Genomic DNA, 13,850 nt, shown 5'->3' on the forward strand with positions numbered 1-13,850 from the left:
TGCAAATTTAAAGTTCTAATTTGAACATAAGTTGAGATGCCTTTTAGACATCTTGGTGGAAATGTCAGAGAAGTAATTGATGAGGGAGCTGTTGGAATTGGAAATAGAAAATAAGCAGTTATCAGCATCTTAACATAGTGTTTAAAACCAAAGGAATGGCCAAGTATTTGGCACTGGCGCACTTCAATATTGAGATGCTTAGAAAAGGAAAAGTTGTCAATCATTGAAACCAAGAATTAGTAGTTAGGTATATAGAAGAAAGGCTGGGAGGCTGTAGTGATCAAGAAGCCAAGAGAATAAAGAGTTGATCATTCTGGCCTTTTAAAAACAGTGTCAAATGCTATAAATGAGATAGAGAAAAATCATGTTTGGCAGCATGGGGGACATTGGTGATCTTCAGGAGTTGCTTGGTGAAGCAGTTCTAAAGAATGAAAGCCTGGTCATATGAGTTTAAAAAAGAATAAAGGGTGAAGTTGAGACAGCAAATATAGACAGTTTTTTCAGGGAGTTGTGTTATGAAGTAACACAGATGAATAGAGTGATACTGTTAGGGAGAAGAGCCAAAGGAATTTTTTTGGTTTGGTTTTGTTTTTTAATATAGGGGATGTTTGACCATATCTGTGTTCACTATAAATTTTAAAATTGATAGTACAATAAAAAGGAAGTAATTTTAAGAGTAAAGTTCTTGAAAAGGTAAGAGGAAATAGGGCCCAATGCACATGTGGAAAGATTGGCCTTAAATAGGAGCTTGAACTATTCACAAAATAAGTTATACTTACAAAAAAATTATTATTAATAATTAAGAGGAGACCTATAAGTAGGTGGACATTATAAATTCCTGCTTTACCACACTAAAAATTAAATACTGTGCCAAAAAGTAATTTTAATAATCCTGTTTCTCACAGTGGTTCAGGTTCTGCATGAACACCATCAGGGTTTTTAGCCCATGTAACTCAACTCATTTCTCTATTTTGAAAAGTCGGGGAAATGGTAAATAAAAAACAAAGAATGAAATTTTATTACCCGAGATTTTCTCCACAAAGTGATAAAAATATATCACAAAGTTCTACTGAAAAATGGTACTTTTTTATATCAAATATTGAGCCTAGAAACCCAGGTTTATAACTTTAATTTGAAAAACACCAAATCTATGGATGGAACCTCTAGTACTCTAATAGGTGGCTATATTAAGGATGGAGAAGAGTAAGATTTCCTTTTTACAGTAAAAAAAGATTTACAGTAAGGTAGGGTATATCTATTAACTTAATAAAGTTACACAAGGTAGCAAAATCAATCCAGTGGAGATAGAGCTGGGGAGCCTAAAATCTTCCTCAGATCCTTTGTGCAGCTTTAGACTTTTCAGTAAGCTATACAATGTGGGAAGCCATTAACATAACCCAGTCAAAAAGTGGTTACGATTTTAAAAGTTAGAGTCATTGACTTCAATTTACAGACTTGGAAGAAGCAAGCCTTCCAAGTATCCATTATGCCATTACCACATTCATCCAATTCATAGAAGTTACTTTGTCCCAGAATCTGCATCCATCACTAGACAGCATGGCTAAACTTTGTTCTTTTTGAAAGGTCTATTATAACTAAGTTTTTTAAGGCAATGGAAATGTGTAACATGCTTTAAATTCTATAAGCACTTGGGTTTACTACTAATGTTTTGTTTCTTGTGGGTATCTCATTAATTCGGGTAAAGTTTTTGTGATCCTTCTCTGTTTTGTTAATTCAAGATTTGAGTTTGTTTTTTTTTTTAATGTTTTCTTCAATATTTTTACCAGATATTGTTGACATCCAAATAATAACCAACAAGGTGGGACCCAAAATACTAGGGTTTTTTTATATTATTTGCAACTCTCTGATAAATATTGAAAGAAAAAGGCTTAGTCTTTTAAGATACCTAAGACATAATTATAAAGGATGATTAACAAGTAGCAGATCACTTATAGAATTTGAAAACTCTTCAGAAATTTTTTCCACCTTATTGGTTGCAGGTTCTATGCTTACTATGCCACAGGTTAAAGGGGGAAGAAAATAATAACTTTCTGTAGAAAAAATAGGATATTAAGTTTAAAGATAATAAGCAAATCTGGGGAGGTTGGGGAGGAGCTTACTACATTATCTACAGTGCTTTTTACTAGAATGAATGGGGGTGATCGTGTGTGTATGTTCTTCCACAATACTGTTTAACAACATCATGTTCTGCATATAAACTAGTGTGTGGAGAGATTTCCTATTTGACTTAAAGCTGTTTCTAAAATGATACCTCTTCCACAGGAAAATATTATCCCATTTCTCTGTGGCTCCAGATCTGCTAATTCTGACATTTATATTCTACAAAATGGTTAGAATCTTCAGGGAAATTTAGAATAAGTAAAGGTTAAAATACCATAAAAACAAAGTCCCAAGTCAAACTATTTCTGTGCCTTAGGAGGGGAAATGCAAATAGTTAAGAAGTGGTATCCAGCCTGCAAGGGAACTCAGTCCACGGTAGGAGAGAGAAGGGCAGAGAGAGATTTCTTATAGTCAGCTTTCAGCAATATCTTTAAATCTGGAGATAAGAAATGCCAGAAACATCAGAATTTATAAATTTATCATGTTAAAGCCCTTCTCAAAACCAATACTTACCTGTTTCTTGCAAAGTTGTTTGGTTGAGATTACTTAAAAACATGAACATGGGGACATGAAAATTTAAGTTTTTTAGAAGTTTTACTTTGAAAAACTCTCAGAAAAGCAACACAGTGAAGTCATTACTTTAGGAAAATGTTAACCAAATTCCAGGTGTAAAACTACAGCTATTGATTTAAATTGATCAAAGATTCTTTTTTTTTTTCCTTTGTTTCTTAATTCCCACTAGTAACATGTAGAGCTGTAGATATAAAGGTAAAATATATAAAAATTTGTTGTGTTAAAACTGGTAGAAATAAGAAAGACATTTCTGATATGGTGGCATGTGAACAGAGACCTGAAGGAGGTAAGGGAATAGCCTGTGCAGGTAAATGTCTGGTAGAAGAGAGTTTCAGGCAGAGGGAACAGCAAGTGCCATGGCCTGAGGCAAAAAGAGTTTTTTGAGAAGGGGCGGCAAATGTGCCTGAAGGAAACAAGACAGAAAAAGGTGTCCAGAGAAGTCACAAGTTAGGTAATAAGAGGCAATGGGTTTAGAAGTCAGGCAGGAGCAGACAATGCAGGCCTTGTCTGCTTTGAAAAGGACACTGACTTCTGTGAGTGAGACGGGATAACTCTGGGCAACTTTATGAACACTAGACTGTATGCAGAAAGGAAAGGCAACAGTTAGAATTTATATTTGTATTGCCTTTAGATCTTCAAAATATCTTCCTCAAATTATTTTAACACATGTATTAATTGTATTTAACTATTCATGGAAGCTCAGCAATGCCATCTAGTTTTCAAATTGATCCATTGTTTAAAGAATGAGGTTAAGAATTGTCTTACACTCAGCCATGTAATCAATAAGCCAAGAGTGTTCTTCATACCAAGTCACACACTGAACTTTATATTGAGCAGATCTTCTCTACACATGTGGTAATTATTACGTTTAGAAATTATTCATTGTCATTGTTCTTCATTAGAATATTGTTTAATTAAAAAATAATGATCTTACCGAAAGCATATTAGAGCCATAATTTTACTAATTGAATTCCATTTTGCTCTGCCTAAAACATTGAAATGTTTTCCTACAAAATATGGCAATTTATAAGCTAACTTTTCTTCTAAATGCTTCTACCTAATACATAATAAGGTAGCATTTTTACAAATTGATATTTTTAAGTCACCAATTAAAAGGCAAAATATCAGATTGGATAAAACAAGACCCAACTATGATGGCTATAAGGCATCATGGCATTGCACTTTAAATATAAATACACAAGTAAGTTAACAGGAAAATGATAGAAAAAGATGTATTATGCTAACACTAGCCAAAAGAAAGCTGGTGTAGCTATATTAAATATTGAGCAAAATAGGTGTCCCAGCCAGAGATAACAAAGATGATTTTATAATGATAAAGAGATCAAGTCATCAAAAGGACATAACAAAACCAAACTTTTACACACCTAATAACAGTTTCAAAATAAATGAAGCAAAAAACTGAGAACTGCAAAGAGAAATAGATAAATCCAGAAGTAAAGTTGGAGATTTCAACATACGCCTCTCAATAACTGAAAGGATAGATAGCAGATCAGTAAAGATGTAAAAGACCTGAGTGACACTATTAGCTAAATTAATATTTATAGAATATTATGTAACAAAAGCAGAATGCACATTCTTTTCAAGTGTGCACAGGATGTTTATGGTGGTAGATCTCATTCTGTGCCATAAAACTAGTCTAAATAAATCTGACAGATTTCAAACCACACAAAGTATGCTTTCTCGCCACAATGCAATTAAGTTAGAAATCAATAACAAAGATTTATGGAAAATCCTAAAATATTTGGAAATAAAATACATACTTGTAAATAACCCATGGGTCAAAGAAGATACCAGAAATAAAGCTGGAAATTAATTTAATTGAATAAAAATTAAAACACAATACATTAAAATGTGTACATGGCACACTGAGAAGAATGATTGCTTAAATTACTTATTTGCATTAAACGCTTTTGCCAAGGAACACAGTGCATTAAAACAAAGTGAAATGGCATCAGTTTATAAATGCGTTGCCTTTTACAATATAGAATTGCAATTCTATGTGAATGAAGATAGTCATTAACAGGCTATAGGCTAAACAGACCCACTGGAATATTTTGAAGTTTTTCCCATATATTTTCTATGTATTTAAATAATGTTATATAATTAAGTTCATACTGTGTATACATTTTTGCATTCTGATAAATACATTAGGTCCTAAACATTTTCCAATGGTATTTAATATGTTTCCAATACCAGTTTTTATCAGCTGTGTAATTTTGTAGTGATATGCCATAATTTAATCAGCTAATTTCTATTTATGCTTCTAATTTGTTATAATTTTACATGAGCAAGCCATGTATAATAATGTCTTGATTATTCCCTTAATTTGCAATCCAAGAAAGGAATTAGTGAGTAAAAGGGCTTGTATTTTTTTTTTTTTTCAGACGGAGTCTTGCTCTGTCACCAGGCTGGGGTGCAGTGGCACGATCTCGGCTCACTGCAACCTCCGCCTCCCGGGTTCAAGCGATTCTCCTGCCTCAGTCTCCCAAGTAGCTGGGACTACAGGCGCATGACACCATGCCTGGCTAATTTTTGTGTTTTTAGTAGAGAATGGGTTTTGCCATGTTGGCCAGGATGGTCTCGATCTGTTGACCTCATGATCTACTAACCTTCACTTCCCAGAGTGCTGGGATTACAGGCATGAGCCATGGGTGCCCGGCCAGGGCTCGTATATTTTAAAGCTTTAACACATTTTATTACCTTGTTTTATCACGGTGTACCAGTATATACTCCTACCAAACTTTTATCCACGTTGCAACCCTTAGCAACATTTAATCATTATCATTTCTCCTGCTATTCTGTTGGGCTAAAAACCTATCTCAGTTTTACATAACTATTGAAGACGACATCTTGTTTCTCTAATTATGTAAACACATTGTTTACATAATTTTCTTAATATTGTTAACTCACTTTCATATTTGTGGTAAATGTGTTTTTCCTATTTAGTTTTAATGGTGTATATATATAGATATAAAATCTTGCATAATACAACCTATATTTCTTTTATCTTTTTAATGAAAGTCCACCATTCTGTAATCACATGTATAATCTCACCCCTTTTTTTATGTGAATTTTTTTTTCCTCCATTAATTTATGGAATAAAATTTTACTGTGAATGTTAACTAGCACAGTTTTAGGTTAGAATGTGAATTGAAGATTGAATTTTTTTCCAAACAGTAATTTTTCCCCAGCATAATTGATTGAATAATGTTTTTATTCCTCAGTGACCTTATAATATGTTAAATTCTGACAGTTTTACTTTATGATCAGAGACTCGGTTTCTTCCTGGTATGTGGATACACATTTCATAAATGTGTACAAAAACTTGAAAGGAATTCTTCCTCCACAGGGTATCACTGATACGTTTGAATCACTTAATTTTTTTTTTTTTTGATCTCATGCTTTTGGCCCTTTGGGATTTTCATAAAATTGCTTTCATGCACATTTAATTTTGTCACAATAATTATGTAGATTTAATTCTATATTTAACTGATTTCATTGCTTATAGCCAATAGGATTGGCCTCTGACTTCTATATCCCTAAAAATATTGGTGTTAATTCATATGTAAAAGATATGGAAAACATTGAGTTTTTTTTTTTTTTAGAAAGAGATACAGACGTGTATGTTTTCTGAACTCTTGCCTATGTAAAAATGATACCTGCTTGTATTACAATTTACTGATAAGTTACCTAGATAATATTCTAGAAGGATAGCCTTTTACCTTCAAAATTCTGTATATTTTGGTCCATAAAGGAGTGGCACTCTCATAACATACTATTTATTTCTTACATAGTTTTCCAGTTATTATCATTTTTCACAGCTATCTTTGTATGTCTCATCTCCTCTAACTAAATAAGCTGTTTGCATTCAGTAAATGCTTCTGAGTAAATGAATGTAATTTGAATTCATAAATCCTACTACATAATCAACATTTAAAAAATAAAATATTGCAATATCATATCACCTTTGAAAATCATTTATGTTATAATAATGGAGGTAAACTAGATAATCTTTATCATTCATTCTAGTTTAGAAGTTTTACTGCCTGTGATTCTAAGTGTTTGTGCATGTATAATATTTGATAAATTGCCTAGCCCATTTAGCTGTTCAATTCTATTAGCTATTTATTCACTTATTTCCATGTTACATCTGTTATATGCTATTTGAAGAATTATGGGTATATAGTCTCATAATCATAGAAGGGACTAGAGGTTTTATGTTTAATCTCAAACCTAATCCTTTAAAAGATGCATGGCCCATAACTGAGAGTGAAGTAAAGAACATTTATGAAAAGTATTTGCCAGCTAGTATGCTTACGACTTTGTTCAAAGCCCAAGTTATGTGTGCATATTTCTGGTTATTAAAGATAATGCTACTTCTTTATTTTCATGCTTCTGAGTATAAATGTGGTTAAGAGAAAAAAATGTGCTTATCGTTTCTGCACTGTGAAGTTTGCTGTTCAAAGATATTATACATGCTAAAATAATCTTTGTTATTTAAACTTTATCTCATTAAATAATGCCTTTGCATTAGTCTATCTTTAAGCTTAATAGATTAACAAGTTATTTTTTCCTTGGATTAATAACATTTTTAGTAAAAGAGCTTTCCCTTCTTGACTAATTATATTATTCAAACAAGTGAAAATATGATTATCAGCCATGTTAGTTTGAGCATATATATAATATATATATATATATATACATTCATTACTGGCAACAACTCTTCAGGACATTTGAATTCAAAGTTAATTTTACAGCATTAATGAAATAGTAGTATAGTTGGAAATACTTATTAAATGGCTGTTTTAAAATAACTGTTATAAAATAACAGGAATAAATATAAACTATAATAAAGATACAGTTAAGTATAATATGTTATGTTTAGCTAATGAAAGAAATTAGCAGATAATTTAATAGAAATTATTTGATAGGGAATAAATATGCTATGTATATTATTTAATTGAAAATAGATGCTTTATGAATGCTATCATTGTAAAGGATATGTCCAAGAGAAATAATTATGCTTTGCTAAGAAGATCTTTCAAAAGTCTTTTCTGTTTATACAAAACATATTATTCATTGGTAGAGGAACATAGGAACATTTCTGAGTACTATTCAAATGCATTAAGATGTTAATGCAAACACAGCTTTAGAGGTTTTAATTTCTTCTAGACCTGGCTAAGAGATGTAAATGCTTGGGTACATAATAGGGTGTTACAGCACATGAAACACATCCTTTCTATGACAGTAATACATTAAACCAACACAAATTTTTCCTCAGCTGTTTATAAATCATGGAAAATGAATTACTGAGTAAATGAGGATTCTCTAAGTTTTTAATAGCTGACATTACTGTAACACCATCTCTGTGCACCAGCTGAACTAATAGACTGATTCAGAAATCATTAGTAAGCTATCTCTTAAAGGATATTATCACCTGCAGGAAATATTAGAGAGAAACAAGTCACTTAAAACTACCTGAGTTTACTTCCTGGTTCCAGCACCTTATTTGACCTTGGGCAAGACCCTTAACCTCACTGTGCCTCCACTTCCTCATTTGTAAAGTGGAGATACTAATAACAACTTGCAGGGTCATGGGAGGTGTAAATTTGGTTAATACATGGAAACCATATAGTAGGTGTTACACAGACTTTCTGTTGTTTTTGTTATTTGTTCCAAATGGCAATTTAAAAAAATACTTATGAAATGTACTTTCTATTGATATGTATTTCTCCAAATGGAGTATGAGTTGATTATTTAAAAACATCTTTTAACACAAAATGATTTCTTCTTGGACATTGCCCTCCACTGTAATACTTGATTCAATAAGATGGCAAATTCACCATCAAATCTGGAGCTGGAACCCTACTTCAGTTTGCATTGTCAGGAGAACTTTTTGGTTAGGCCTGGATGCTCAGTATTTCGTCAGCACACTAGAAGTGCTCACCCAAAATGGGATGCTGTACATTAGGTTAATTTTCACCTTTTGGACTTTTTATTTTGAGCAGATTTTTTACCAACAAACAGTTGTGCAAGGAATCTTATTTAAGAGGCATGGATATTATGCCAAATTACAATGCCAGACTTTACAATGTAAAATGGAAATATTTTATGTATATTTTCTAGATACCATTTCATAGTATTTAGAAACTGAATAACTTTCTCATTGAAAATGACTTAAGTCTTTAATTGACTTATCTTTTAAGTGTGTGTGTATTTATATGTTTATATTTCCCCCCCTCTAGAACTGGGTAGATAAAGCTGAAAAACAGGCTCTTCTCTCTGAAACGCTTGACCTATCAGAACTTTTCCATCCAGACACATTTCTTAATGCACTTCGCCAGGAAACTGCAAGGTAATTAAAATTAAATACTTTATTTGTCCCTGAGGGTAATTAATTTTGCTTTATTGACTTCCTATTACACTGCCCTTTATTGTCAAGAAATAAATTTATGATTGAAACACAGACAGTTCTGTTATTTCTTATACTCTACTTGAAATCATACAGTTAACCTTTAGCTTAAAAAAGTATTGCTTTTAATGATGTGTTTTATTTGAATTTAAAAAGATAAAATGTAACTTTTATAATTTTGATTATTTATCTAAACCTGTGCTGTCCACTCTGGTAGCCAGAAGTCACATGGACCTATGTAAATGAATTAAAGTAAGAATCAGATTTAAAATTCAGTTTTTCAGTAACTCTAACCACATTTAAAGTGCTCGGTATCCACATGGCTTGTGGCTACCATTTTGGACTGCATGAAAATATTTTTATCTTTGCAGAAAATTCTACTGGACAGTGCTGACTAGGCTCCTTGGTGGAGAACAGGACTTGATGATTAAGATCAAGCTCCTTTTCATACCACACTCAGATTATCATATCATATATAATTTTTAACAAGTTGGAATATAATAAAAAGGACATTGTTAAAAATATCCTCAACAAAATTTAGTTGTTTAGTAACTCTCAGGGATATTTCAGTTTGTATTGCTTCAGGATATTATAAACATCAAATTTCAGTTTGGCTAATAAACATTTATTGACACCCATCGTGTGCCTGCATTTGAGGGTAATGGTCAAAACAGGATTTAAAAATGACAAAAAGAAAGGCCTTATCCTTAAGGAACTTATAGCATCAAAGAGGAGACTGACATATAACAGTTAACTTTGAAAATTTAGTGTGAACTCTAACATATTATGCAAGTTTAATGGTATTATTAAATAATAATACGTGATAAATATTTTATTTTTAAATAAATAGGACTCTATCTTCAGTTACTCTTCATATTTTAATTCCTAAGGATTATTGATTTGTGACGTTGATGCTTTACCTTTACAGGGCAGTGGGTCGTTCTGTGGATAGCCTTAAATTTGTAGCCTCATGGAAAGGTCGACTGCCAGAAGCAAAGCTACAAATCAAGGTACTAGACTAATTTTAGATCTTGGAATCTAAACCTTATCACCACCTGATATAAGAGATTCTGAAATTTTCATCTCAAAGTGACCTATCTATAGTTTAAGATCAGTAGAGTTAGGTTGTATTATCTAGGTGAAAAATCAAAATAAGATTTGGCATGAAACAACCTGTAATAGAAAATACAGACTCTTCTTATGCAAACATAAGAATCTTAGGGATACAGTATTTGAAAGTGTAACTTTTAGCACAAATTTATACAAACCATGCAGTTCTTTTACTTTACCTGTTCTAAAATTGAACCTAATATTTATTGTACAATAAACTACATACAGGTTGAGCATCCAAACATCCCTAATCCAAAAATCCGAACACCCCCAAATCTGAACCTTTTTGATTTTCAATATGATACCACATATTGTCATATTTTGGTCCACATGGGTGGCCAAGATACTGTCACCTTTGCCTTCTGATGGTTCCGTGTGTGCAAACTTTGCTTCATGCACAAAATTCTTTAAAATATTATATAAAACTACCTTCAGGGTATTTGTATAAAATGTATATGAAACATAAGTGAATTTGGTGTTTCAACTTGGGTCCCATCCCCAGGAGAGTTCATTTGTGTATGTGCAAATAGTCATGCACTGCGTAACGGTGTTTCTGTCAATGACAGATTGCACATACTACCGTGGTTCCATAAGATTCTAACAGGGCTGAAAAAGTCATATTGCCTGGTGACATCTTTTGTTCAGTGTAACATTTTAGCACACACATTATTTGTGTGTTTGTAGTGATGCTAGCGTAAACCAATCTGCGCTGCCAGTTACATAAAAGTAAAGCACATATAATTATATATAGCACATAATACTTGATAAGGATAACTGTTCATGCTTTATTTACTATATAATACCTTTTATCATTATTTCAGTGTGTACTCCTTCTAATTATATTCTTCAAAAAGTTAACTGTTAGCCTCAGGCAGGTCCTTCAGGAGGTATTCCAGAAGAAGGCATTGTAACCATAGGAGATGACAGCTCCATGCCTGTTATTGCCCCTAAAGACCTTCCGGTGGTATAAGATATGAAGGTGGAAGACTGATAAAAATGATCCTGACCCTGTGGTAGGCCTAGGCTAATGTGTGCATTTGTGTCTTCATTTTTAACAAAAAAGTTTAAATTGTAAAAATTAAATTTTAAAAAGAAAAAACTTAAAAAATAATGATATAGAAATATTTTTATACTTTTTGACTCTTGTAAATAACACTTAGCTTAGGACAAACACATTGTGCAGATGTGTACAAATTCAAAAGTATAAAGTGTTTATGTTTAAAACGCCTGGGCTCAGGTGATCCTCCTGCCTCAGCCTCCCAAAGTGCTAGGATTACAGGCATGAGCTATTGCACTTGACCTGACTATAGTTCTTTAATGCAGTGAACTGTATGCAACTAGCTTTTCAGAAATTCCATTCATATAGTTCTAGTTCCCTGCTCAAAACACTTTTTACTTTATACTTGTAATTTTTTACATATCTTGTGTTTATGTTTTAAGCTAAGTGCTATTTATAAAAGTCAAAAAGTTAAAAAAATTAAAAATATAAAGCGAAAAGTTACAGTAAGCTAAGGTTAATTTATTATTGAAGAAAATTATTTTTAACAAATTCAGTGAAGTGTAAATGCACAGTGTTTATAAAGTCTACAGTAATATATAATAGTGTCCTAGGCCTTCACATTCATTCACCACTTATTCACTGACTCACCCAGAGCAACTTACATTCTTTCAAGCTCCATTCATGGCAAGTGCCCTAAACAGGTATAGGATTTTTTAAATCTTTATACTCTCTTTACTGTATATTTTCTATACATAGATCTGTTTAGGTCTATAAACACTTACCATGTGTTCCAGTTGCCTACAGTGTTCAGCACAATTACATGCTGTACAGATTTGTTTCCTAGGAGCAATAGGCTATACCATCTAGCCTAGGTATGTAGTAGGCTATACCATCTAGGTTTGCGTAAGTACACTCTCATGTTCACACAGTAATGAAGTCACCTAATGATCCATTTCTCAGAATGTATTCCCATCATTAAGTGATGCATGACTGTATTTCAAAGTTCAAAAAAAAAATTCAAAATCAAAAACACTTTGTTCCTGAGCATTTCAGATAAGGGATACTCAACCTGTATAAACTGTAGTATATAAAAAATTAGTATATAAAAAATCTTGTCCTCAGGGAGCTTATAATTTGTGAGTACATTAGTTAACTGTTTTTTTTTTTTTTAAAAAAAAAAGCCACCATGATGATCTATTTCTTTTGTGGTACAAATTTTTCTTAGCTCTTTACCTGTTATTGTAAAAATAATAGATTTTAACAGGAAAATCATTCAAACATTAACAAAAATAATTTAAAAGTCTGTGATGGAAACTTTTTCCCCAACAACCCCTACCTTCTTTCATATCACTAGCCTGTCTTCCACTATCATTCCTTGCCATTCCTCTTTCCCATTTCCTTACATAGAATTGCCCTCTTAACATTTTTTTCACTTAAAAACTTTAAGCTGGTCTCAAACTTCTGCGCTTAAGTGATCCACCTGCCTCGGCCTCCCAAAGTGACGAGATTACAGGCGTGAGCCATTGCATTTGGCCTGGATATAGTTCTTTAATGCAGTTAACTTTATGCAACTAACTTTTCAGAAATCCATTCATATAGTTGGTTCCCTGCTCCAAAAATTTGTTTTCATATTACTACTGTTTTCTAACATACTATATCATTTATATTTGTTGTCTTATTCTAGTGGAATGTAAGTCCCATGAGAGTAGTAACAATAGCTGTTACATAATAAGCACTAGATCAAACCCTTTCTGAATAGTTGAGGGCCTACGATAGGAGAGGCACTGTAGTAGGTGTTCCTAGCATCGGCTATAAGGGATAGAGTGCCAGAAATCTGATCATTACCAACAAGCTAGATCTTTCCCTTTTGGCTCTATAGACTGCCATAAAATTCTCACTTAAAGCTGAAGGAGTTAGAAAAGTTTTCTTTCATTTCTTTGCATTTAATTTTGTTGTTTTGTTTTGTTGAGATGGGGTTTTGCTACATGGCCCAGGGTGAATTTGAACTCCTGGGCTCAAGCAATCCTCCTGCCTCAGCTGCTTGAGTAGCTGGGATTACAGGCACGCACCCCCACACCCAGCTCCTTTACGTTTTATGTTAACCGTAGCCCTTAGTTGATGAGAAATACCTTGGCTATTACCGGTGAGTCATACACTGCTGTCCAATTGTCAGGAGCGGGAAGGAACACGAAACATGTATATTGAGTGTCTGGCAGCTGTGAACCATGCATGTAATTATAGCATCATTATTTAATTTAGGGGTATAATAAGCAAGGGAAACTGGTTTTATTGTGTCAAAATGTGTTCATATTTCCCAAAGTATGTTGCCTGTGCTTTCAGAATGGGAATAAAGTCATGGACAACCAGACAATCCCAAGCTTATATAATTGTTTTGTACACTGGGGCAGTGGGGGGGCAGGGGGTGGGCTGCGCTGACAGTAAAATAAGATTATTAGTATCTAAAAAAGAGCTATGTGACATTTTTAAGCAATTAATGGGGCAGTCTGAGCCTTGGCCATCACAGTTATCAGTAGATTTCAATAATAACTTCATTGACGTGTTTATTATGAGGATCTCTGAATATATATGTATAATCTGTGTATATATAATGAA

General features: G+C 32.9%; 1 protein-coding gene across 1 annotated transcript in view; it reads left to right on the plus strand.

The window, feature by feature from the left end:
* DYNC2H1 (dynein, cytoplasmic 2, heavy chain 1) overlaps positions 1 to 13,850 on the plus strand; it is a 377,952-nt gene that overhangs the window by 344,546 nt on the left and 19,556 nt on the right. Inside the window, exons 86-87 of the mRNA XM_011927022.1 lie at positions 8,961 to 9,070; positions 10,056 to 10,137. Of these exons, the coding sequence (XP_011782412.1) occupies positions 8,961 to 9,070; positions 10,056 to 10,137 (192 nt within the window). The remainder of the gene's footprint in view (positions 1 to 8,960; positions 9,071 to 10,055; positions 10,138 to 13,850) is intronic.

This window comes from Colobus angolensis, unplaced genomic scaffold (genome assembly GCF_000951035.1).
Source record: "Colobus angolensis palliatus isolate OR3802 unplaced genomic scaffold, Cang.pa_1.0 Scaffold7, whole genome shotgun sequence".
Lineage (NCBI taxonomy): Eukaryota > Metazoa > Chordata > Mammalia > Primates > Cercopithecidae > Colobus > Colobus angolensis.